The sequence below is a fragment of the Synchiropus splendidus genome, chromosome 8 (assembly GCF_027744825.2).
Source record: "Synchiropus splendidus isolate RoL2022-P1 chromosome 8, RoL_Sspl_1.0, whole genome shotgun sequence".
NCBI lineage: Eukaryota > Metazoa > Chordata > Actinopteri > Syngnathiformes > Callionymidae > Synchiropus > Synchiropus splendidus.
The window spans coordinates 11,949,291-11,972,869 of NC_071341.1; the positions used below are offsets into that span (position 1 = coordinate 11,949,291).

Below are 23,579 nucleotides of genomic sequence, written 5' to 3' on the forward strand. Positions count from 1 at the left end.
TATATGTTAAAAAAATGCTGAGAGTACGCACCCCTTGGCGTTTAAATCCTCATCTGCTTCTAGAAAAAGAATTTGTTGAATTGATATCAAATCGCATTGATCTCTTTCTACAACTTAACAGGACCCCTGGTATTTCTCCTTCCTTACTTTGGGAGACTATGAAAGCTTATATACGTGGTGAAATTATATCCTTTGAGACACACAAAAAAAAGAAATGGAAACAGAGTTTGAATCAACTAACACAACAAATAATGCAGCTAGATCAAGAATTTTCAATATCAAAATCACCTGACTTGTATAAAAAGCGAATTATCTTACAAGCCGAGTATGACTCACTGATGACACAGTGCGTTATAAAGCAATTGCTACAGTCTCGATCAACGTTTCATGAACATGGTGACAAACAGAGTAAACTATTGGCCCATAGACTCCGTCAAATAACATCTTCACAATTAATTCCTCAAATTCAAACAAAATCAGGTGCAACTTCGGATACCACAGAAATTAATAATAGTTTCAAAGAATTTTACAAATCTCTATACACATCTGAGGTCAACCCTACAATAACTGAATTAGATGCTTTTTGTGATCAACTTATTATTCCTACTCTAGATTCAAACTTATTTCAAAAATTGGAATCACCAATTACAATGATAGAACTTGAAATGGCAGTAAAATCCCTACAATCTGGCAAGAGCCCAGGACCGGATGGTTTTCCAGCTGAATTTTATAAAATATTTTGGGACAAACTAGCTTTGCTGCTGTTTGAGGTTTTTACTGAATCATTTGATCAAGGTTCTCTTCCACATACCATGTCCCAGGCTACTATATCTTTACTATTAAAAAAAGGGAAAAATCCGTTATTCTGTGGATCATACCGCCCAATAAGTCTACTTAATGCAGATTATAAAATACTTTCAAAACTGCTCGCACGACGGCTGGAAGACGTATTACCTTCAATCATATCAATGGACCAAACTGGTTTTATTCGTGGAAGGCATTCTTTCTTTAATTTGAGGCGGGTGTTTAATGTATTGTATAATGGCCATTCAAACATTTCTATGGAAGCTCTTGTCTCATTAGATGCGGAAAAAGCATTTGACAGGGTGGAATGGAATTATTTATTCTTCATTTTGAAGAAATTTAACTTTGGCTCTAACTTTATAAATTGGGTTAAATTACTGTATTCCTCACCACAAGCTACTGTAAGGACTAATGGCTTGCACTCAGCCTCTTTTCCACTTCAACGATCCACAAGACAGGGATGTCCACTCAGTCCTCTTCTATTTGCCATTGCCATAGAGCCTTTGTCCATTGCAATCCGTTGTCACCCAGAATTTACAGGAATTACCAGAAATGGAGTAGAAGCTAAGATCTCTCTGTATGCCGATGACCTGCTGTTATTTACGTCTAATATAGCTCAGTCTATTCCAGTGGCTCTTACAATTCTTGATTCCTTTGGAAAAATCTCAGGATATAAGGTGAATTTTGGGAAAAGTGAGTTATTTTTTGTCAATGGATTATCAGAAGATGATTCCTCGCCAAATTTACCATTTAAAATTGCCAAGACAGGCTTTTGTTATCTAGGTATTCATATCACAGATGCATATAATAAATTATTTAAAAGAAATTTCAGTGCACTACTGGCTCAAACTAGACATGATTTTGATCGATGGTCTCTTTTGCAATTATCGGTTGCGGCCAAAATCAATACAATAAAAATGAACATCTTGCCTCGTTTTATGTATTTGTTCCAATGCATACCAATATTTATTCCCCGTTCCTTTTTTCGAAAACTAGACAGCATTATTTTAGAATTCATTTGGGCCAAAAAGCCACCGAGATTAAAGCTGCAGTCTCTTCAAAGAGCTCGAGAGTTGGGAGGCATGGCGCTTCCAAATATGCAATTCTACTACTGGGCGGTTAACCTAAGAAATTTAAATCTTTGGATTCAGTACAACTCTCTTGAAGATCCACCGATGTGGCTTACTATAGAAGCACACTCCGTACACCCAGTCTCACTACAATCCTTGTTGCACTCCCATATTTCTTCATCTATTTCCAGGTATACGAGTAATGTCATTGTCAGGTCATCAATGAAAATATGGGTGCAGTTTCGTCGCTACTTTGGCTTTCAATCAGTGTCCACTAAATGCCCACTCAATAACAATCATTTATTTCCTCCTTCATTAATGGATAAAGCCTTTTCAAAATGGGCCGAACTGGGAGTGAAATGTATCAAAGACCTGTTCATAGATGGGACGTTTGCCACCTTTCAACAATTAGTCAATATATTCTCTGTGCCTCAGAGGGATTTTTTCCGATACTTACAAGTACGAAGTTTTGTCTCCAAAACATATGCTTGCTTTCCGGCTTTACCCATTGACTCTGAAATTGACATATTTTTGAGTGCTCTTTCATCCTTTAAAGGTGCTATATCGTCTATCTATTCTAATATACAGGCACTTAGATCCAGCTCATTGGGCATTTATAAAACAACTTGGGAAGCTAGCTTAGGAATGGAAGTGTCTGAAGACACTTGGAGTGAAATATTACGGAGAGTGCACAAGTCCTCTATTTGTGCGAGACATTGTTTTCTTCAATGCAAAATTCTTCATCGAGTTCATTTCACAAAAGAGCGACTGGCAAGAATATTTAAGAATGTGTCTCCTTCTTGTGATCGTTGTCATCAAACACCAGCAAATTACATCCACATGTTTTGGGAATGCCCACATTTATCCAAATATTGGCGAGAGATTTTCTCTTTTCTATCTAATTTGACAGGTATCATAGTTCCACCAAACCCACTGACAGCCATCTTTGGGGTCACACAACCTTCACTCAGCCTCTCCTCCGTACAAAAAGATGCCATAGCTTTTACCACTCTTCTTGCTCGAAGATTAATATTGTTAAGATGGAAATCTAATCTACCTCCTACACACACACAGTGGCTAAAAGATGTTCTATATTTTTTGAAGCTAGAGAAAGTTAGGCTGGCTATACGTGGACAATTGGAGAAGTTCAATAAAGTTTGGAAACCTTTTTTTGTTTTAATCAATAGAATAGAATTTACATTTGAACCAGAAGCTGTTGACAATTAGGTGGGTTTCCATAATTTTGTACACTGAGGTCAAATTATTTGTCATTTATTTATTAATTTATTTTCTACTGTTCTGTATATTTGCATGATCATTAATATTACTTTTTTCTGCTTAAACACCATGCGCCTTGGTTGTCTCAATGCTCATAATTTTGAATGTACCATAAGAGGGTGGGAGAGAGGGTTGGTGGTTTGTTTTTGTTCCTTCTTTTTTTTTTCTTTTCTTTTTCTTTCTACTCTGTTATTTGGCAGAATTCACCTCATGGCCTTGATATCATGTTTTGCTGTTTTGTGTTCTGCCAAAAAAACCAATAAAAAAATTATTAAAAAAAAAAAAAATTCTGTTGCAAAAGCACTTCACTGGGACACAGGCTGCTGTTGCCCCCTGGAGTAGAGGAGGGTGTACTGCACAAATATTTGCTTCACCAACAAGACTCCTATGATTTGGGTGATGTTTGGTGGGAAAATGGAGAGTCTTGAGGCTCCCTATTGAGGAGTATTGAGGAGACCGGTTCAAATCCTAGTGAGGTAACCAGTGTGGGCCATCAGGCCCTTGTTTTTGAAAGGGAAATACAGAGAAAAAAGTGGGTTTCTAGTCGACCTGCTGAAGGATTTTGAATGCTTCGAACAGTAGCACACAATACACTGCTGTTGGAGTTAACTACTGTTGACTTGCGGCAGCTGAGGCATTAAATGAAGACCAACATATGAAAGACTAACATGTTAGAACATGTCGCTGTGTGGGCTGCCAAACTCTGCATAAGCGCATCTTCAAAGTTTGATAACCTGACATCTTGTTCATTGATTTATGATGGTGAACAAAAATAGAGTTCACAAGTGTGTAGACGGTTAGATAAGTGACAGAAAACTCACCTTCAGCTTGTTCCACATGGACCATGTGAGACGTGGCGCTTCCCTGAACGATCACGTCCCCCACCAGGTGACCACACTGGGTCACCGCCCGCACCAAGTCAGTCACAGCTGAAAAAAAAAAGCAAACAGCATTAAAAAGAAGCTTTTGTCAGTCATCAGTTGCACCACAGGCAGCAGTTGCTACTTTTCAACTATGAATATTTTTGTTTACCACAGCAATGAGATTATTACTGTATACAATACATTCTCAACCAACAACTATCAAAAGGTGATTTTTCCACTTATGACTCCGCTAACTATATCTGAAGCAGTGACTCAAGTTACCAGAATTATCTGCAACAAAGGCGTCTCTGGCAGGCTGGAGCCGGTCCATGCAGTCCAGCGAGGCCTGACATCTGGACGCTAGATAATCTGCAGAGATCCGGTCCAGACCCAGAAACATCGAGCACAAATTCATTAAATTGAAAAAAAAGAGGGTAAAAAGAAGTCACATCTGCTTACCTGCTGAGCTGGTGCAGCTTATGTGTGCCGGGTCGTCGATCTGCGCCAGAGAGTCTTGAATGATCCGCTCGGCCTCCTCCACGGCCCCCTGCAGGCCAGACCAGCGAGTGGCTACCAGCTGGCTCTCCAGTGCCTGCTCCCGGCTCTCCTGCGCGGAATTGCACACACATCACACGTCAATAGATGGAACTAGATGGGGGTTTCAATTGGACCAACGACAAGCAACATTGTCAATTTAAACTGAAGCATATGTTCAAATTAAACTTACAACACGCATCTCTTGTTTTGATTTCATAAGTTTGACATTCTTCACCTTTTCATTGAGCTGATTCTGCAGGGCCTCAGCCGCCTTCACACCACTTTCCCGTTCACTGGCCAGCGAGCTCTGGACGCGTGTTAGCTCCTCCCCCTGACCCGCAAGCTCTGCCTCTGCTTTGGACAACGACTTCACCAGCTCCGCCTTCTCCGATTCCAGAGCAGCGAGTTGACTGCTCAGCACTTCGCTTGACTGAATGAGGAAAAAAATGTTGTGTTATAAACTGGGTGCGAAAGGCCACATAACACAAGCGTTCGGCCCATTTGAAGCTCTAGAATAAATGTATTACAAGTATGAGCCTATATCTCTGTTGTCCAAACATCTCCTGATGTAACACTGGCGAACGTGTCGTCACATCAGGATTTCATCAAATGGCACAGACAATGAGTACAAACAGTGTAGCTGTAAAACCCTGCAGACGGTGAGTGCAGCACTGCACAACAGCACGTCTTTGAAAAGTCTGAATGTTATTTCTTTAACTCATCCGAATCTGTGCTTTAACCACAGTGTAGGACAAGCATTACGATTCCAAACTCAAAACCCATGAGGACCTAATAAACACACATGATGAAACAGGACGTGAAAAATCAATCAACAGCAATTTTGCCGCTGTTGATACTCAATAGGTTGGTGTCACAATAAGGGAAACACATTGGGACATCGGGCAACGGTTATAAAAAAGTTGTAATAAAGTGGCGTAACAAGAACGTTGTAATGAAAGTGTCACTGTTAGAATGTTGAAATGATACATGAACAAATGACAGCAAATACTTGAGAGACTTACAGTCTGGTGCCAGCAGGTCCGATAGAGAAGAATGTTTAAAGATAGAAAAGAGACACCATTGTTAAGACAATAAGTCAAGCTCAAAGCTGAGGAGAGTCTGGGCCAATAATAGAGGTGAATGTATGCACAGCGGCGGAAAAAAAAGTCTTCAGTCACCACTAAAATTTGACACAATCTCAAATAATATGACAAAACAAAAATCTTTTGTATTTAAAAAAAAATACAAATGATCTTTTTTTAATACAAGAGAAAAAATCTTGATAGCTTCACTCTAAGTTAACAACACTGTATCGAAGTCAACAAATAACAGAGAATGTGTCTGATCATATCATATCATCACATTAATATCCTGCCATCAGCACACAGTAGAAAGCATGGTGTGTTCTTTTCCCACCACTGTATGACTGAAGTGGATGTTGAAGAGTTGTAATAATAGTAACAAGGGGGCCAAAAGAACATTTATAGCTTTTAAATGTATCATTTTGCCACAGTTAATGGCAATGTTTTGAAGCCATTTCCTCCCAAAACCTTGCTTCAGGTGAAAATCTATCCTAATTTTTTTATTATTATTTTATACATATTGGAGTGGGATTCAGTTACAGCTGGAAAATGTATATGCAGAAGAGCATCTGGATTCTATGGGAAACCAGCTTGTAAACAATGCGGACGGAAACATTTGGTTGTGACTGTGACAATGACAGGAAACTCTCTTTAAGTCAGATCACTTGTTTCAGCAGATGTTTCAGACACAGAGTGGTGTTCACACAGCATTCTCACGAACTAACTAACTATCTAACTTAACTGAAGCTGTACAGGTTTTTGTCTTTTAAGCTACTGATGTCACGGCCAACATTCAGCAGTTCTGCGTTATGTTAGGTCTAATGGACACTTTCTCACGCAGACTGTCCAGTAGTGACAGTTGCTGCATGTTTAGCAGACGTGTTAAAATGAATCACATCAAATATTCAGGAGATCCTTCTGACCTGTTGAGAGGAGACCACCGTTGTCTTCAGGGAGTCCAGCTCTGCCCTGCTGGACATCAGCTCTCTCTGGATCTCCTGAAGTTGATCCTGTTGTTCCTTTTCCTGGGCACAGATATTGTACACCATCAGAGAGAAACACGGACAAACATGCACGTGACATTTTTTTTTACTAGAAATGTGAGAGCTCTAAATCACTGCATTCCCAAAACAAAGGGGCAAATCAGCATGTTTACATTTTTGGCACCTCTCAACTGCAGGTACTGCTTGCACGTAGAAATGTGGACAAACTTGTAGCTAGAAGGAGACGTCACTCTAGGACACATCAGAGTGAGCGTAAAGTAGCTATTAGTTGCAGGTGCAAATGAAAGAATAGACAGAGAGTGCCATCTTCATCCTTGTTCCATGACATATATCGTAGAATTACTGAACTATCCACAGTCACAAGCTGTGAATAACAAAGTTTCGATAGAGAAAAGCAACAGATTGTTGACTGTTTTTCCCTGATAGCAATCGACCCGTGTTTCGTCAGAAACAAAAGCGGAAAACAGTGTTATGGAAGCCAGGTAAATTATTTAAATTATTAAAATGACTGTGCACCCCAAATCCTTCAATTCTACTGGGTCAGGATCATATTGCAAGTGTGTTTCTCCAAACCTGCTATGCTGCCAACCACGACACACACACACGTCTCTCACAGAGCGTCCTTTTTAATGCATACACGCAATCTCAGACACTATCTTTGGTCCTGCCTCTATCAGGGACACATTTGGAGAAATGAGCAAAGCCTTTTACACTGACATCTAGTGACACCTTTTTAGGCATTTAGGCATAGAAGCAAAAGAAGAAATATTTCACCTAAATTTCAAGTCTTTAAAATCCATGCCATGCCTCACATGTCTCTCTTCATGAGTTACGGTGCAAGTCCTGACCTGTCTGTCCGCCTTCTCCTGCGCCGCCTTCACCTTCTCCTGCATCTCCTTTCTCACGGCATCCACCTCATCCTGAGCAGCTCGTGCCACCGTCATCTGCCGGGTCACCTCTGCGTTCTGCGAACACAGAAGCAGACAGGCAGATAATTAAGATGAAGGCAGGCTTTCGGGAAATAAAACAGGACAGGATGACGATGTAACTTAATTTATCTTGGAGGTTCAGAGGTACATTATACAGGACAAGGTCAGAGATGAGGATTTTATGAGCGTTTGACGCAGCTCATCTCACCTTCCTCAGCAGGTCGGCGTGGCTCTGGACCAGCTCTGAGTACTTCTCCTTCAGCTTGGTGTAGCGTTGCTCATTGGCCTGAGCTTTTTCTACAAAAGAAATGAGACCAGACACATGGCTTGATACATCATGACATGGATGGAAATGGACAAAATTGGGCATCATGTGAGGGGCTTCATGGAGAGTAAAGGATGCGCTGATCTGAGTCAAGAGTCAAAGTTTGTTCCTGCACGTGCACTGAAACCGCAGTTCTGATTTGCGATCATGTCTTATCATGCCCACTTTAGACCAATGTTCAAAGAACACAGGAGATATATTTATGACTCAGGTGCTAAGAACAGTTAAACGTCAGTTGATGTGGTTTTACGACTTCTATTACTGCTATCTGGCTCATATTGATCCGGAAATAAAGGGAGACAGACAGGGTGTCGCCTCACTCTCTATCTCTGTAACGCTGCGCTGCTCCTTCTCCGTGTCCTCTCTGACTCGTCGCAAGTCGTCCAACTCTGCCTTCAGGAACTCGCTCTCCCCAGCCGCCTGGAGCCTCAGGTGGCTCTGCTCAGCAAGCTCCGCCTCCAGCTCATTGACCCGCCCCCTCAGTGCCTGACACAAGCGTCCACTCTGGTGTGAGGATGAGGAGAAACAGTCAAGTTTAACAGTCGCGGCGACTTTGCTCTGTGATGAAGATGAATGAGACTTGAGACCTCGAGTCTGAAAGATTCCAGTTCTTCCTTGAGCGCCTGGATCTCTCTGCTTAGCTGCTCGATCAGACGGTCTCTGGCAGGAGTGAAGAACACTTTGATATTGGTCTAAAGGAGTGCAACGTGCTGCTAAAGATAAACAAAAGACACACATCAAATGACATAATGTCACTCTCATCTTACTTGTCATCCTTGCGCATTCCATTCTGACTGTTGAAGTTGAAGGGGTCAACTGCGGCTGTAGTGCCAAACAAGTCATCAAACTTTGTCTCCACAGGAGCCTGAGTTTGCAAAGAACAACACGAGGGATTAGGAGGGTCAAATGCTGCTGTGATTCAAATAGCGCTGAAGACTTTAGAACAGGCTGCTACAATAACTAATAATGTATCAGAAGTCTCATCATCACCGGCAGCACTGGGACGTCCGTGTCCACCAGGTCGTCTGTCTCCACAACATGCTCCGACTCGGGGGACGATGCCTCAGCAGGGATCACGACCACTGGGCTTATATGCTCCGATAATGCAGAAGCACGCAGAAAGTTTGGGGGGTTCTGCAGAGAAGTATTTCAGACACTTTCACAGAGGGATTTGCTCCATGTATATTTTTAGCATAGAGTTTTTCAAATTACAATAGAGAGAAGCTGAAGTAATTGAAGAGTCTTTAAACAGCTGAGACTTAAAGAGTTTTATACAGAGGACAGATTAGGAGACGGGAGTCAGCATTACCTCTGGCAGCTGTGGGATCTGAATCAACCGCTTGAAGTACTGCAAGTTACTGGAGCGATAAAATAGACTTTTTAACCTGAAAGAGGAGGAAAGTTAAGCTGAGTTGACAGAACTTTGAAAGACTCTTGTGTGTGAACGACAGGTTCTTACTTTTTAAACTGCTCCTGGAAGCGATCTCGGTGACCCTGTAGTGTTTCAGCTGGAAGGCCTGCACACCAAACACACACTTGACTATGAATTCAAGGGCAGGTCATATTTGTCCATTTTGTATTTGTCTACAATTGCTGAGTTAATAATTCATGCAGTCATATCATTGAGAGGGTTATTCTTAAAAAAAAATTTACTAATAAAAAAATCAGTGATGTAATTTAAAAGAATTCACAAACACAAATGAGCTGGTTTAAAAACAAAGCTGAAAGTTAGTTCAAGCTTTTAGCTGTAAATCCATACGTTCTCTTACCGCATTCACATTATAAAAGACCACAAAGTAAGTTCAGTTTTGGTGAATAGGCCCAACCTTTTTTCAGATAATAAATAAATAAAGTGGGCACCATAAGTTACATCCCCCCGATGAAGGATTTCCAAGTTGGAGAATATTCACTATACAGAGAACACAATTCAAAATGGCTTCCCCGAACGTAAACAGAAAGTAGAAGTTTTGAATCAAAAAGAAACAAACACACTTTGAATCTGCTAACAAAGTTTTCTTGAAGCTAAAGCAGCGCACATTTATCAAGAAGTTGCTCATATCTGTGCAACGCAAGCATGAGATCCGACTCCGATGACTAGATCGCCTTGACGTAATGTCCAGCTCCGACTTCCCATGTCTCTGGAACGCAGCATTACTCACATGAGTGCAGCTTAAATAGCAACTTGACAGTGTAGTCGTAGAGGTGGCTGCAGTCCAAGATGACTTGGATGAGAGGGGCGAGTCGACACTGACCGGCTGCCGTCACCGACACAGACCGAGACATGTCCAGGGAGCTGAACACTGAGGACAGACACACAAGCCAAAGGTAAAAGTGCACACAAGATCGATGCGTGCAACACAACATTGTGCGGCCACACACAGAGGAACGACACCATTATGAATTTTACATGAATCAATCATAGTGTGCAGCTGCATCTCTCTGCCTTCGGCTCTAAAATGACCTCATCTTTCAAAACAGCACACCCTAAAGTTACCAAATCAAATGCTATGGAAAGGCTTTTCAGACGGGTCTCACTCCCATATTTACTCCTGTGCTGCTGACACCAGGCCTAAAGCTCAGCTTTAAAAGCGGTTTCATGCAGACACACACGCCCTGAAAAAAAAACAAAAAAAAAAACACCCCAGGACTTGTCACTTCACTTCTGAGTGATGTGATGCTTTTAAAATACACCAGAGAGGAAGTAGTGACGTGGTGGCGTGAAAGCAAAATAAAAATAAACCATGAACCATATTTAACAACCAACAAGAGAGGTTCATTATTATTATTAGGGTCAACGTTTTGCAATTTTCGGTGACTCATTTCTGAATGAAGGAGTGGGGAATTTTCCCGCAACGGCAGCTTTGCCAGGACAAATCCCAGGGCTCTATTTATAGCGTCATCTATACTATCACAGACATTAACCTGGGGTGACTCACTCGACAACAACAAAGCTTCAGCCTGTACCCACTGACAATTTTATCACAGGCGGAGTCAGATGATGTGGAGCTCTCTTATCATCAAGCCACATCTGAGAAAGTGTCTGTGTGCATCTATCAGTGAGACACTATTCTTGTGAGTGTGTTGAATCCTGTTTAGCTTTGGCTGCAGCATGGCATGAGCAGAACAACTCACCCCCCAGAAAAAGGTTGAGCTCACACTCCAGGTAGTCAAACATCTCCACCGTCAGCTGGAAACTGCAGGACCGACCAACAAAACACACACATAATAAAGTACCTTTCATTATCACATGTCACATTTTTGTTCTAGTTTCCTTATATGTTGCATTATATAAGTTGCAGTTAATTCACTGGTTCAACTGCTGCTGAATATATGTAACAAAGTTCATGGCAGAAGACCAAAAACCTCTAAATAAAAGCCACAACAGCAGCGTCTCGGGCACGGATATATCTCACTCACAAGTTATTGACGTCATTCTCTCCTGCTTCTTCAAGCTGCCTGTTTGACATCTGCAGGTTTCCAGGGAAACGAGGATTCTGTAAGATATGGAGAGATCAATGGGCCACAGAAAGCATGACCAAACATCCTGGTGTGAGACGACGGCATGCTGCTTTGGTAACTAGACAACAACAACCCTGCCGTGGTCAACAGCTCCTTTAGCGTTTCATTTCTGCTTCAAGAAAGCGTTACCGGATGCAACAATATTTTGAGACACGTGGAATATATTCTGCTGATTTAAATCATTTGGTAACACGCTTTCGACAGGTTTGTCTGAAATGTACGTGATATGAAGCATCATTACGGATAAGTTGCAGAAGAAAGAGAAAAAAACAGTTTTTTTGGTCTACCACAATGCAAGTTTCGTTCTTCAGTAAGTCTACTGATGCACAGAGATTAGACAGAAAGATTTTAAGCACCAAGGTTGACAGACGTCAGGCTTGTAGACACCCATCTGATCAATCTGAGACTCTTAAGTGGATAAGCTGCTCAGCAGCCTTCAAAAAGCATTATTAATACGCCATAAAGTACTAGGTTTTGTCCATAAAGTTTGACTGGTTCATCTCCAAAAAAATATGTAATAAGAAGTGGTGTCATATATGTATATGTTTGTGTAGAGTTTTTAGGGCAAAGAAACAAGTGGGAGAAGAAGAAAAAGAACAATAAATGTGATCAACATTTAAAAAAAATCAATTAAGAAAAGCACAATATTTAGAAATATCACAAAACGTAATTCAAATATAAATTACTAAACCTCTCCACCAAGACTCATTTAAAAAAACAACAACAAGCCAACATCTTCAGGTATAAAATCGGACTAAACATAGCGAAAGAATATCACAACCAGAGCGCAGATTTTAAAATATATTATGTTTTACATATGTTACAAATATTAATATTACAAGACATTCAATAGGTAAATACATAAAACTAACTATAAATGTCAAATAAAGCATAAAAATATTATTTAAAAAAATCAATGTAAAAAAAAAAAAAAAAACCTTTGTCAATTGTCAATGAGCAACCATCACAGTCAGTTAAAAGTACTAGTACTAGCATTGTTAACAAACTCATGACTATAGAGTCTGAAATCTTGCAAGCAACTTTAAGTGCATACAAACATCCAACGCTCAACTACATCAAACTCAAAATTGGTGCATTTGATTGTGATTTATTTAAACAAAACAAGATGTCATAAATTGAAGGGCGCAAATCACAGACAGACTTTCAGGAAAGCAGAAAGTCATTCATATCTAGTCCGAAACAAAGCCGTTTCAAGACACTTCCTGTAGTAACTCCAAAACATGGCTCTCCCTCTGCCACATTGCCGCGCCGGCCCATAAAAACAGCTACATTACAGGCCATTAGTGTGAACGCCAGACTTTTCTATGAAGCCCAGCCTCCCGCTGAGACTTCTTGGCACTAAAAAAAGGAAGCCTGAGACAAAGATGATAAGAGACGAGGGAGGCTGGCGCTGGGCTTTATAGGCCAGGACAACTTACTTTGATGTGAAACTCCATTTTGGTGATGAGCAGTTTGAGGTAGATGCTGCACAGCTTCCCGTAGCCTTCACTCAGATGACCCTTTAGATCGTGAGGAAACAGGGAAGAAAAGTAAGTACTGTAAAGCTGGCATTTTGGGGTACACACTGGGCCTATTATTCGGCAGTAACAGCCCACAAGTGAGTGGAAACAAAGGTGAATGATAAGTACTAAAGGGGTGAATTGCTTCTCACTTCCCTTTTCCTCTGTGCTGAAGTGTTGATGACACAACAGGAAACAAGCGCAACAATAACATCGCAGGGACTTGACTTCCTGTGTCCTCGCTGCCTCTGACTTCAGCAAAAACTGACTCATGAGAAGTGACGAATAATTGCCAGGAAAAAAGGCAGATAAGAGGCTCTGTCCTTTCGAGCTTGGTGTCAACACATCAGTAACATCAGGCGTCTACATCTGGACATTTCATGATTATTAGGAGAAAATGAGATAAAATTCAACATCACAGGGTTGTTCTGGTAGTGTGCGATTAGCAGGAGTTAATTAGAGCGGGCCACCGAAAACTGCACTGGGACTGTGGAGGCAAAGATTAGAAAATTGCTCTCTACTGCGGAACTCAAAAGGCATTGCACAGAATTGCTATGTGTGACTCTCTTGTCTGAGTCTGAGTGAACGATTAAGTGAAAGACAAAAAAAAACTTTCATTGAAACGGTGGGACACAAATGAACCGCATTCATCTGGAATTCTCTCTAAAAAAGGATCACTGAGTTTCGAAGCACAGCAGGATTACACTCCCATACATTTACATACGTAAGTGTGTCCATGTTCTTACCCACATCCTGCTCATATCAGTTAGATCTGCCTTGTTCCTCATCGAGTCTTTTATCACCTGGGAGAACGGTAAGTGTTCGTGACTGACTTGAATATTCATAGTGTGGACGGGAAAAAAAAAAAAAGGGTCGTGACGTACGTTTGGATGTCCATCTCGCAGCAGCTTGTGAAAAACGTGGCAGAACTTCCAGCAAAGGACTGCATTACTGGAGAGGGGGAGACGATTGACGGACGCCCAGAAAGTGTGGGCACCTTTTTCATGATGGGTCCCCAAAATACAAGGTGAGCAAGCTGGTCAAGTGAATAATAGTTTGTGGCTCGATAACATTTAACTGAGCTAGAAGTGAAAAGGCTACTTTTCATTCAGAGAGTGCACACTCCAACACAAGAAAAGGATATTCCTCGCATGCTTCTCTTTGACAGCCACCTCCTGCGTGTTGATGGCCTTATTGATGCTGACAGCCTGGGAGGAAGAAAGAGACAACAAGTTAAAACACACCCACAGCTTCTCTCATGAGGAACCTTACGTCGACAAAATTTCAGTTTTCCAGAAGGGACTTTTCTGAGACAACCTCCTGCTAACTCAGACGCAGCGTTCAGGCCAGGAGAGAACTTCTGATCCCTTTCATGACCCCCATCAAGCAAGACAAACAAACACTAAACACAGCACAGGCAGATTCAAAAGAACACAGAACACTGGGATGACAACATTGCTGTCCGAAAGAGATACAGAAATATCAGAATGTTGAACATTCGTAAACAGATCACCTGAAACACCAATTTAGAAAAATAAAAATCATCAAATTACTTGTCCTGAACCCAGCCAGAAATGTCCCTGATATAGCACACTTTGAAATTGTAACTGTAAACCACATGTTTTCTCTCTCCCCCAAAACAACATCAAGACCGAGGTCTTGTTCATACTGTCACCACCCACAGACACTGCTGTCTGTTAGCTGCACTGTATTTTACAAGATGCTGATGCGCTAGTGTACCGTTCAATCTCACACTTATGAACAAGGAACTCATCCCACATTAGACATCCATCTTCTTCCTGCTCAGACTAACAGAATATTCATGAAGGTAAATCAAAAATAGCAGGGTTCTCCCCAGTGTCTTTGCGGCGTAGAGGCCCCCTATGCTGGGAGGTTTCAGCTGTTTTCGTCAACATGTGGTGAAGGGTGACTCGTAATATCAGCGCTCCCTCTCCATCGAAAAGTACTCCATTAAGGAAGACTGTGAAGTATATACATTGTAAATGAATTTTATTCAATATTGCAGTGGTTGCTTATTTACCCCCAAAAATACTAATGCCCAATACTGTCTGATCAGTAACTACTGGTTACTGGTCAGTCCCTTGAGACTTGGTCACCCTTCATTGGAGGATTTCTATCACTATGTGACACCTAAAGGAAGGTCCTTGGTATGAAGTCATTCAACTTAAATCAAATGCTGCTATCATGCACTGTTGAAGTCTCGCGTTAGGCTTGGCACATTTTTAAAAAGGGCATCTGTTTATTTGAATGGCTAAATCGAGTTCAGTACTAAGCACTTTGGCTGACCCTGGCACTTTCTACATAAACAGAAGGGGAAAAAAAAGCAGTGAAGTCTGAATCAAAGTGTGAAGCTTTGCCTGAAACAACTTGGCCACAAAAACAAAAATTACCATTTCCCTACTGAGAGAGTCTAAGCTGAGGTCAGCACAGGACAGCGGGCCTGTTTCATAATCTCACTTCCTACAGATGTTCATAGTTCGGTTAGTCCTCTGCTGGTGTGCGAGCCCATCAGGACGAAAAGGACACATACAAGATGCAGAGGAAAAGGGGAAAAGCTTGGTACTCTGCCATGACCTTTAATCCGCTGCCTGCACCCAGAGATCTAATCGTGAAAACAGATTGAGACTTTAAGCCCAGTGATATATGCACATTTCTACAGCTAAACAATGAACACTCAATGCATCAGGTTGAACAAGTACATGCAAAAATGAAAATAAATTAATAATTAATTACACAGTAAAATTGTATAATGACAATTTTTAATACCTATTCAAACATATATTTCCTCAATTATGGATGCATTTTAAAATGTATTTAAAAATGTATTCATGCATTTACTATTATTATTTTCTTTTTGTATTTTCTTTAGTCAATTTAGTGGTCTCAGTAGGCTGGATACTAGCTGCAAATCATAGCAAGCTTCTTCTAATAATAGGACTTGAGACTTCACTTAGACTCATGACCAAAGACTTGAGACTTGGCTCAGGATCAAAGACTTGATACTTGACTTGGACTGGCAACCGAAGGCAAATCATAGGCAGTCATACAGATAAATGTAGGCCAATAATATTGGGAGGAAGAGGTTTCACTTTGATTTGAATGAAAATCTCTTTACAAAATTCAGGGGGAAAAAACAAATTGAATTGACCATGAGAATATTTATGTGTGTGTTGACCTGTTAAGTAGAGTATTCATGGTCACATCATAATTCGCCACCTGATTTACTTACATTTTTGGGGTGTTTGGGGGGGTTTTATGTTACAAAAAAAGAAACAAACTCAACAAGTAGTAATTATCTTTCTGTGTTCAAAGAAAATGAGATGCCTTTCATCATTCCAGCAACTGGCTCCCACTTGAGGATGACCCAGTTTGCTCACACTAACACTTTGTTTTTGGTCTGAATGAGTTAGAACCAGCTGCCCAGGATTGCTGGCAACGTCTCAGGTGGCCCACCAGCATCAACTGAGACCAAGCTTTAGCAGAATGCACAACAAGTGCCACAAGGATTGTCACCATCGGTCAAGTAAAAAGCGACATCTCGCACATTGACTGGAGTCATTCCACTGACTTTGTGAGTTAAAACAACAAATCGAAATGAGGAATATGGCATCCGGAAATGACAGCTGTTGTTTCCTATCAGCATAAAATAGAAAATAATTTTGTACACAACATCCAGCTGCAGCATATTTTAAACTAAGACATTGCAAGGTTACGTTCTCCTAATCGTAGTTTGCGTACTTGCTTTCCAGAAGCATAATTCCCAAAGACCATGGTTGGAAAAGAAAGTGTTATTGATTCACGGTGTTCAGCCAGTCTGAGCAGGCACAGACCGAGCCTCTGTAGAGAGGACATTGATATGCTGATCGCAGCCTGGCGGCTTCCACTGGAGGATCAGTGCTTCTCACACAGAGAAAGAGGGAGCCTGAATCACCAAAGCTTGGTCAGACATGAGGCCAGCGAGCCAGACAATTGACCTGTACCAATCACCAGACCACGACCCTCTCGGGCTCAGAGAGCTTGTCCCTGAGGATTTATGGTGCTGACATATAGTCTTAGTTACAGTGGTGTGATTAACACACCCTGGACCGTAATGACTGAACGATCGAGGGAAAGAATCTAATAACGGAGTGAGCAGTCTGTACATTTTAAATGATGGTAGGCGACTGGTCTCATAAATCTATATGTAGTTCACATCTCCGCTGTAAAATGAATCCATCAGATGTTACTTTGAAAGACCCTTCACGCTGTACATACCATGACAGTACATTCCTGAAGAATAATAGCTCAATAAGAGATTTCAGGAAGTGACATCACCCTCTGGTGTTCAGTGAAGATGGAAGGATGCACTGGCTGAGCAACTGCACGTAGGTGCCAGCCAATGTGAAATAGGGGACAATTGATAACCTGGAGTGACCAAAACTACAGACATTGCAAGGTCACCGAATGCCAAATTGTATTGCAAGGCCCAGGCAATGGCAACAATTAAGACAATTGCTCTGATATCACAAAGAAAAGGGAACAAATTGGGCCATTGGCCAACAGTTGTTTGACACTTAACTTCAGAGGGCTTGGCACCACCAAGGCGACTGTTCTAATCGACATGTAGTCCGGGATATGAAAACATCACCAGCTTCAAATGACATAAATAAACTCCTGAAATGTGTCCTTATGTTTTCAGCAAACTGAGGAGAGCAAACAGGAAGCAGGCACAGCTGTTAAGTTAAACGTGGAGGTGCCACCACACTGGAGGCACGGTCGTAACCCACTAAATGTCAAGGATTGGAAGCGGCGGTGGGGTTCCTAGCTCTGTGTTGGGCTTCCTGTCTTGGCACACCCTGAACTGCCCATTTCCTGCCTGGCTGCCGCTGAAACATACCAGGCACCACTTCCCTTCAGCTCGAGTGTTACACATTAGACTCAGACATAGCCGGAGACCATCAGCAGAGGGTTTCTATTTGGCATGTTTCCTGCCAAGGTATCTTTGGACACGAATTAAAGATCTACACTTCAACTAAACCCTCCCTTTACTTAAAAATAAACAGACAACAACTTCCAACAGAAGGTCGGAGCCTGGAGGAGAAGTATGATTTACCCTTTTCCATATGTGCTCCTCATTAACATGGCTGTCTTCTTAGCTGGACTGTGGGTTCGTAGTTTCAGCAGCTACTGTACTGTATGTCATGACATGTTCCTTCTTGGAGAGCTTTTGATTTGACTGAGAGATCATAAGACATTTCCAAGCCGTAACCCTGATACAATCTCCAGCCTCAGGTGAGATCCTTATCTTCCAATGCAAGTCTTCTGAGTCTCTGATGGACAAACCAGCACTTCAAAACACCTCTGTCACCAACAATGGCTATGTCTCCAGAAGGACATGGTCTAGATCCGCACAGCACCAAGGTCTGCCCGCAGCCGGACAGGCCTTCAGAACTGCCTATGTAAGAGGCAACCATGTGGCACAAAACTATCCTTTGGGTAGCGATTTCTATCGAAGTAAACCCTCAACATTCCAAAGGACTCAGTTGTTCCCGGAAAAAATAATAGGTGTAAATATTTAAGCATCGAAGGATCTTATTCTTAGGATGTAAACAAAAGTAAACTGGTAACTACTCCAGTGAAAATGCATAAAATATTTTAATGTATATAACGCAAATAAATATTGTGATTCAGTGGAATAAACTGCTGTGTTTGCGCCGTCGCTTTCTTTTAAGTGCCACGCCACCACCCAGAACTTCTGAAAAAAAAAAATAATAAAAAATAGATGGATGCTGATGTTAGTAACATAAAATGCTTGACACCTCTGTCGATAGCTGACACAAAGCTAGAAATATCTCTGAACACTCCGACTCCTGTTGTCACTCAACATCTCACACATAAGCAATTTAACCCAAAAATAAAACTGAAAAACACAAAAAGGTTCCCCACCCTGCCATCGTCACACACTGTTTACTTCAATGTTGCATTGTGAACATAGCACGAACTAAAAAAAAACCCATCACAGCATAGATAAAACATTGAATTAATATGAAATATAACAATTTAGGAAGACTTGCTAGATTCAAAACGGCTGAAACAGCAAAATAAGGCCGAGCCACACCTTCACTTAACTTCACAACAGGTTTGGACGAACTGAAACAGCACTTTCACAAATTCCTCCACACTTAATGGAAAAGTAATTTTGGCCTCTCCATATTTCCAACAGCGGCTCCACCCAATTGAAAAGGTCAGCGCTCTGAACAGGGGCCTGTGTGCTGCTTGCTTTAAAAAAAAAAAAAAGGTTTACGTGTTGCCTGCGACATGAACATCCGCCCTGACAGACATGTCACTCCACACCTTTTGAAGAGCGAGCTGGATGGTTCTTAGGGCCGGAAGCAATAGAAAAACATGGTAGTTTGATAAGTTTGATAATAAGAAAATGAATAAAAAATGGTTTTCGATTAAATCAGTTGGAATCACTGATAGGTCTGATGACTTAGCAAATCAATTTCCTCATGATCTCATGTAGTGTCATCTGATCCAGAACAGCCCTGAGAACTTACCAGGAAGTGAATCTGGATGACTCAGCCAACCAATAAGAAACTATCCCACAAAGAGTTTATAATGCTCTTATCCAAACAAGGCCATTAAGAAGACGGTAGTTCTGTGTTTTCGTTTGTTTCCTTGCTCATCCTGTGCATAGTGGGAAGAGTTCTGCCATTTAAAAGTCACAGGGATCTGATACACTTGTGAGAATTTGGGGAAAAAACCCCAACAGATTTTACAGTGATCACTGCCTGCTTGCTTGTTGCTTAACTCTCTGTACTTGATCTAAGGTCCTGCGAGATGCCACCGTCTCTGAGGAGCCCATTAAGAAGTATAAATGTATTTGTCCTGAGGATGCTTTCAGTCACCTCTGGTGTCAGAGGTGCGTGATGGCGACTGGGGAGAGACAGACATGCAGTGGTCTGGGCTGAACATCACAGTCAACAGACTCCAGTGGTGGTCCAGAAATGTGTTTCTTACAAGATCAGGGACACTGCATCAGTAAAAGAAAATGAATTTAAGAGGGTCAAACTCTTGTTTTAACTCCTATGGTCTACTCCTTGAACTTGTTAGTTGTTTGTTACCCACATGACTTCTGGAAGGATCTAACACCAATTACAGAACAGTAAAACTTCTAAGGCAAACACATTGTTGTCACAAGCTGCTCTGAAACGCCACCGTGGCAGAAAGTTTCAAGAGAATTTTCAACTTTTAAGAAACCTTCCCTGAAATTATATCAAGACAATATAGAATTACAAAACACTGATGAATACATATTTTTGAACATGGTTACCTTTTAGTTTAGAAGGTTGATCAGACTGGGGCAAGATCTTAGAAAGTCAATTTCCACTGAAACTCGTCCCAACAGAGACGAGGTCCTAAAGTTCTAAATGGACATATTGGTCATCACATGTTAATGGGAAAAATGGGTCACATCTTCAAATACATATGCGGAACGTTGGGAGAAAAAAACAACTACAACTTTGGCTATTAAAACACAACATCAGAAAGATGATCAGTGTGCGCACCAGTCATCTATGGGTGAAATATTAACTTTCATTTTTTTGCAAATTGGTTGGTTATAGAGCTTTTGATTAAAACGAAAATAGAGAAATCATTTTTGATGGGATGCAGAGTCGTACTAAGACAAGTTATGTTATGTTTTACATTTGTCCATGCACAGACACTTTTGTATGACAAAGGAAAACAGAATGTATGGAGAAAAGTGTGTCCTGTCTCTCAAAATAGTCCACGGCTTTTTAAAGTACTAGACTTTTGAAATAATAATAACACAGTTTTGAGGAGGTGTGGTTGGCCCATTAGTTTCCCAACAACAAAAAACCTCCAAATTTCATATTGGCTGTAGATCCAATTATTATCTTAGCAGGAGACATCCTTTTCCTTCACCAGTGTCATAGTCTCAGTCTAGAGGGTATCACAAAAAAAAAAGAGTCTACGGGGGCTTTAATCAACCCACCATCCCCCCACATCCTATAAATGAGCTAAAAGTGCTTCCATTCCATCCATGCTGGCAGGGAAAAGCCAAGCCTTTCAGTTTTGACTCACATGCACCTGTTTCAGTGCACCACATGTTTGACTTTCTATCTTTTGGATGAGAGGACGCACCGCAATTTCATGAGGAAAATAACATTATTAGAACATTAAGAATTATTTTGGTACACGGGAAAAATAAAGAATATACAGACAAAACTGACAGAAGAAAAATTATAAAAAATAAAATCTTCATCAACTTGGAACTAAAACGTCAGTATCACAAGATATTTTAACTAAAAACAACTATAAATAGTAAAATGGGATGCTGAATATGGGGTGAAAATGTAATGTAAAATGTTTCCAAACACCTCTTTGGGACACACTTTTTTATATATACATTAATTCTGAAAAAAAGGGCCCTGATCACCAGCATTAAACGAACTAAAACCTTGGTTATTTCACTAATAAAGTCGATGGACGCTTCAGAGGCGCAGAGAAAGTGACTCGTTCGTTTTCGTGCTCGGAGCACAGGCTTTTTAATCGGTTGCACTGGTTTCGCTTTCCAGTTTTTTTTTTGTGGGTTCCGCTCAAGGACAACGCTTTGCAAACACACAGTGAGAAAACCTACGAGGAGCCAAACTTCCCACGTCCACGTTGATCAAGTCTCGGCTTGCATTCACCACAACTTGCAGGAATTCCCGCGAACAGGACTTGTTGGACACCACCCGCCCCCACCTCCCCAAACACACCGACCTCCGCATACACGACGATGTATCGCTGCGATCGCATATCCGAACTTACGATTTTGCTGAGATCCATGGTGGCTGGCCGGTGCGACTCCTCCGTGTTAAGCCCGGCTTGACTGCTCAGTTATGGGGGAGCGACTGAGGCAACGAACGCATCTGGGAGGAGAAGGGGGGAGGTGGGGTGGAGCGGGCCGTTAGCTCAACATGTGTCCACATTTGGTATTAAAATGCCCCCTGTTGCTCCTTCCTTCCCCTCTGGTCCCCTCACTGAGAGCTCCCTTATGGTGGAGGACCTCCAACATCCAACCGCTGGCCGGCGACTGAGCAACTCCGACAGCGTCTCGCTCCTCTCACCGGATCAGACGTCCTTCAGTCTTGCCCCACACCGCAGATGTCAGGAGCGTTTGTAGTAAACGACTGTGGAACAGCTTGAAAGGAGGGATGGATCAAACTAGGAGGTGGACAACACGAGAACTGCGGGCCACCAGGGGGTCGAGCAAAAAGAAAGGGGGTGTGGACGCAGATCGGGGGGTTTGAGCTGGGAAAACCAAACCCAAGTTTCTCAATGAAGTACTGTCGACCATCTGTTCAATACTGGTGGTGAAACGACTAAAACAAGTCAGACTTACCAGCTCACTACAGGTTGCCTTAGTCAGGAAAACAAATGCTATTTCTTTGCCTCTGGCAATGAGGATTATAGTAAGCCTTTAAAAAGACTTTAACTTATGCAGCGCATTTCGGGATTTTTACATTTTATTTCTACCAAAATAGGTATTACCATAATTAAATGACATTGTGTGTCATTATATTGGAGCAGCCTGTTCTCTGAAAAAGTCAAACTTGGTGACGTGGTTTTGTCGTAAGCACAATACAGTTGCAGTGTCCTTGTGTCAGGATGACCTGGATTCTATTCTTGATTTCCATGGAAACATTCTGAACCACAGTTGTTGTGGCAGTAACGATTCAGTTTATACGTTGACTTCATTAAGCTTCAGTTATCTGACTGTTTAAGTATCACAACACTGACCATTTAATGTAGGGAGAAGTGAGTTGTTTTAAAGAGAACAACAGTTTTCCCTTGGAAACTGACCAGCGCAATGTGCAATATTTTATAACATTTTTATGATCACATGACACCAGCACCAGCCAGAATCCTTGTTTTTAAATGACAGTTTAGAAAAGTACAATAAACAATGAGAAACAGTAAAAATGGAAGTATTTTTTGTACTAATAACGCCGGAGTTTACCAAACAAACTCTTTTTTAGGGATACAGATTTGATTTTAAAATGGAGCAAACCATGACTGAACCCTGTATGTCGGTGTCTGTGCAGCTGATGCCCCCATCTGGTGACTCTGAGGCTGTCAACAAAAATCTGAAAGAAATCCAGGGTCAATATACAGCATGTTGCTGCACTGATAAGTCTTGTGTATGAAGGGCATATAGTAGACACTGAGAAATATATAAAAATAGCTCAAATAAGTGTTCAGTTTAAACACATTTTCAGTGAGTTAACACTATGAATGATCATTCATTTACAGTGCCACAAAAATATTCATATAATGATCAGATCAGAAGACTGTACTAACTGACTATAAATGCAACAAAAGCATATCTGTAAACTATTACCATCAGACTGGTGACATAATATCACCGCAACAAACAAGCTCAAGGTTGTTCACACTAACAGCTTCCGAACAAAGGCATCTCTTTCTCAACAGCCCTCACTTCCTCGTACGACGTGGGCCCATCACAGCAGACAACCACAAGGAGCATTTCTCACACACAGTCGACTCACTCATTCACTCTTGGCTAAAGCAACATTATGTATTCAGTATGACAAACTATTTGTGACCCATCAAACAA

At 41.3% G+C, this 23,579-nt stretch overlaps 1 protein-coding gene across 3 annotated transcripts in view; it reads right to left on the bottom strand.

The window, feature by feature from the left end:
• hip1 (huntingtin interacting protein 1) overlaps nucleotides 1-23,579 on the bottom strand; it is a 37,252-nt gene that overhangs the window by 8,096 nt on the left and 5,577 nt on the right. For 2 of the 3 annotated variants that reach the window (XM_053874015.1, XM_053874013.1), the window contains exons 2-21: nucleotides 14,076-14,139; nucleotides 13,816-13,958; nucleotides 13,678-13,734; nucleotides 12,851-12,931; nucleotides 11,310-11,386; nucleotides 11,025-11,086; nucleotides 10,052-10,192; nucleotides 9,352-9,409; nucleotides 9,202-9,277; nucleotides 8,883-9,026; nucleotides 8,660-8,757; nucleotides 8,480-8,552; nucleotides 8,213-8,396; nucleotides 7,776-7,864; nucleotides 7,487-7,603; nucleotides 6,558-6,659; nucleotides 4,788-4,982; nucleotides 4,475-4,622; nucleotides 4,298-4,384; nucleotides 3,974-4,081 (exon numbers count right to left, since the gene is read on the bottom strand). In XM_053874015.1, coding sequence (XP_053729990.1) covers nucleotides 3,974-4,081; nucleotides 4,298-4,384; nucleotides 4,475-4,622; nucleotides 4,788-4,982; nucleotides 6,558-6,659; nucleotides 7,487-7,603; nucleotides 7,776-7,864; nucleotides 8,213-8,396; nucleotides 8,480-8,552; nucleotides 8,660-8,757; nucleotides 8,883-9,026; nucleotides 9,202-9,277; nucleotides 9,352-9,409; nucleotides 10,052-10,192; nucleotides 11,025-11,086; nucleotides 11,310-11,386; nucleotides 12,851-12,931; nucleotides 13,678-13,734; nucleotides 13,816-13,958; nucleotides 14,076-14,139 — 2,104 coding nt within the window. Of the gene's footprint in view, nucleotides 1-3,973; nucleotides 4,082-4,297; nucleotides 4,385-4,474; nucleotides 4,623-4,787; nucleotides 4,983-6,557; nucleotides 6,660-7,486; nucleotides 7,604-7,775; nucleotides 7,865-8,212; nucleotides 8,397-8,479; nucleotides 8,553-8,659; nucleotides 8,758-8,882; nucleotides 9,027-9,201; nucleotides 9,278-9,351; nucleotides 9,410-10,051; nucleotides 10,193-11,024; nucleotides 11,087-11,309; nucleotides 11,387-12,850; nucleotides 12,932-13,677; nucleotides 13,735-13,815; nucleotides 13,959-14,075; nucleotides 14,140-21,769; nucleotides 23,075-23,579 lie in introns of all 3 variants that reach the window. The other variant, XM_053874014.1, reaches the window with a different exon arrangement.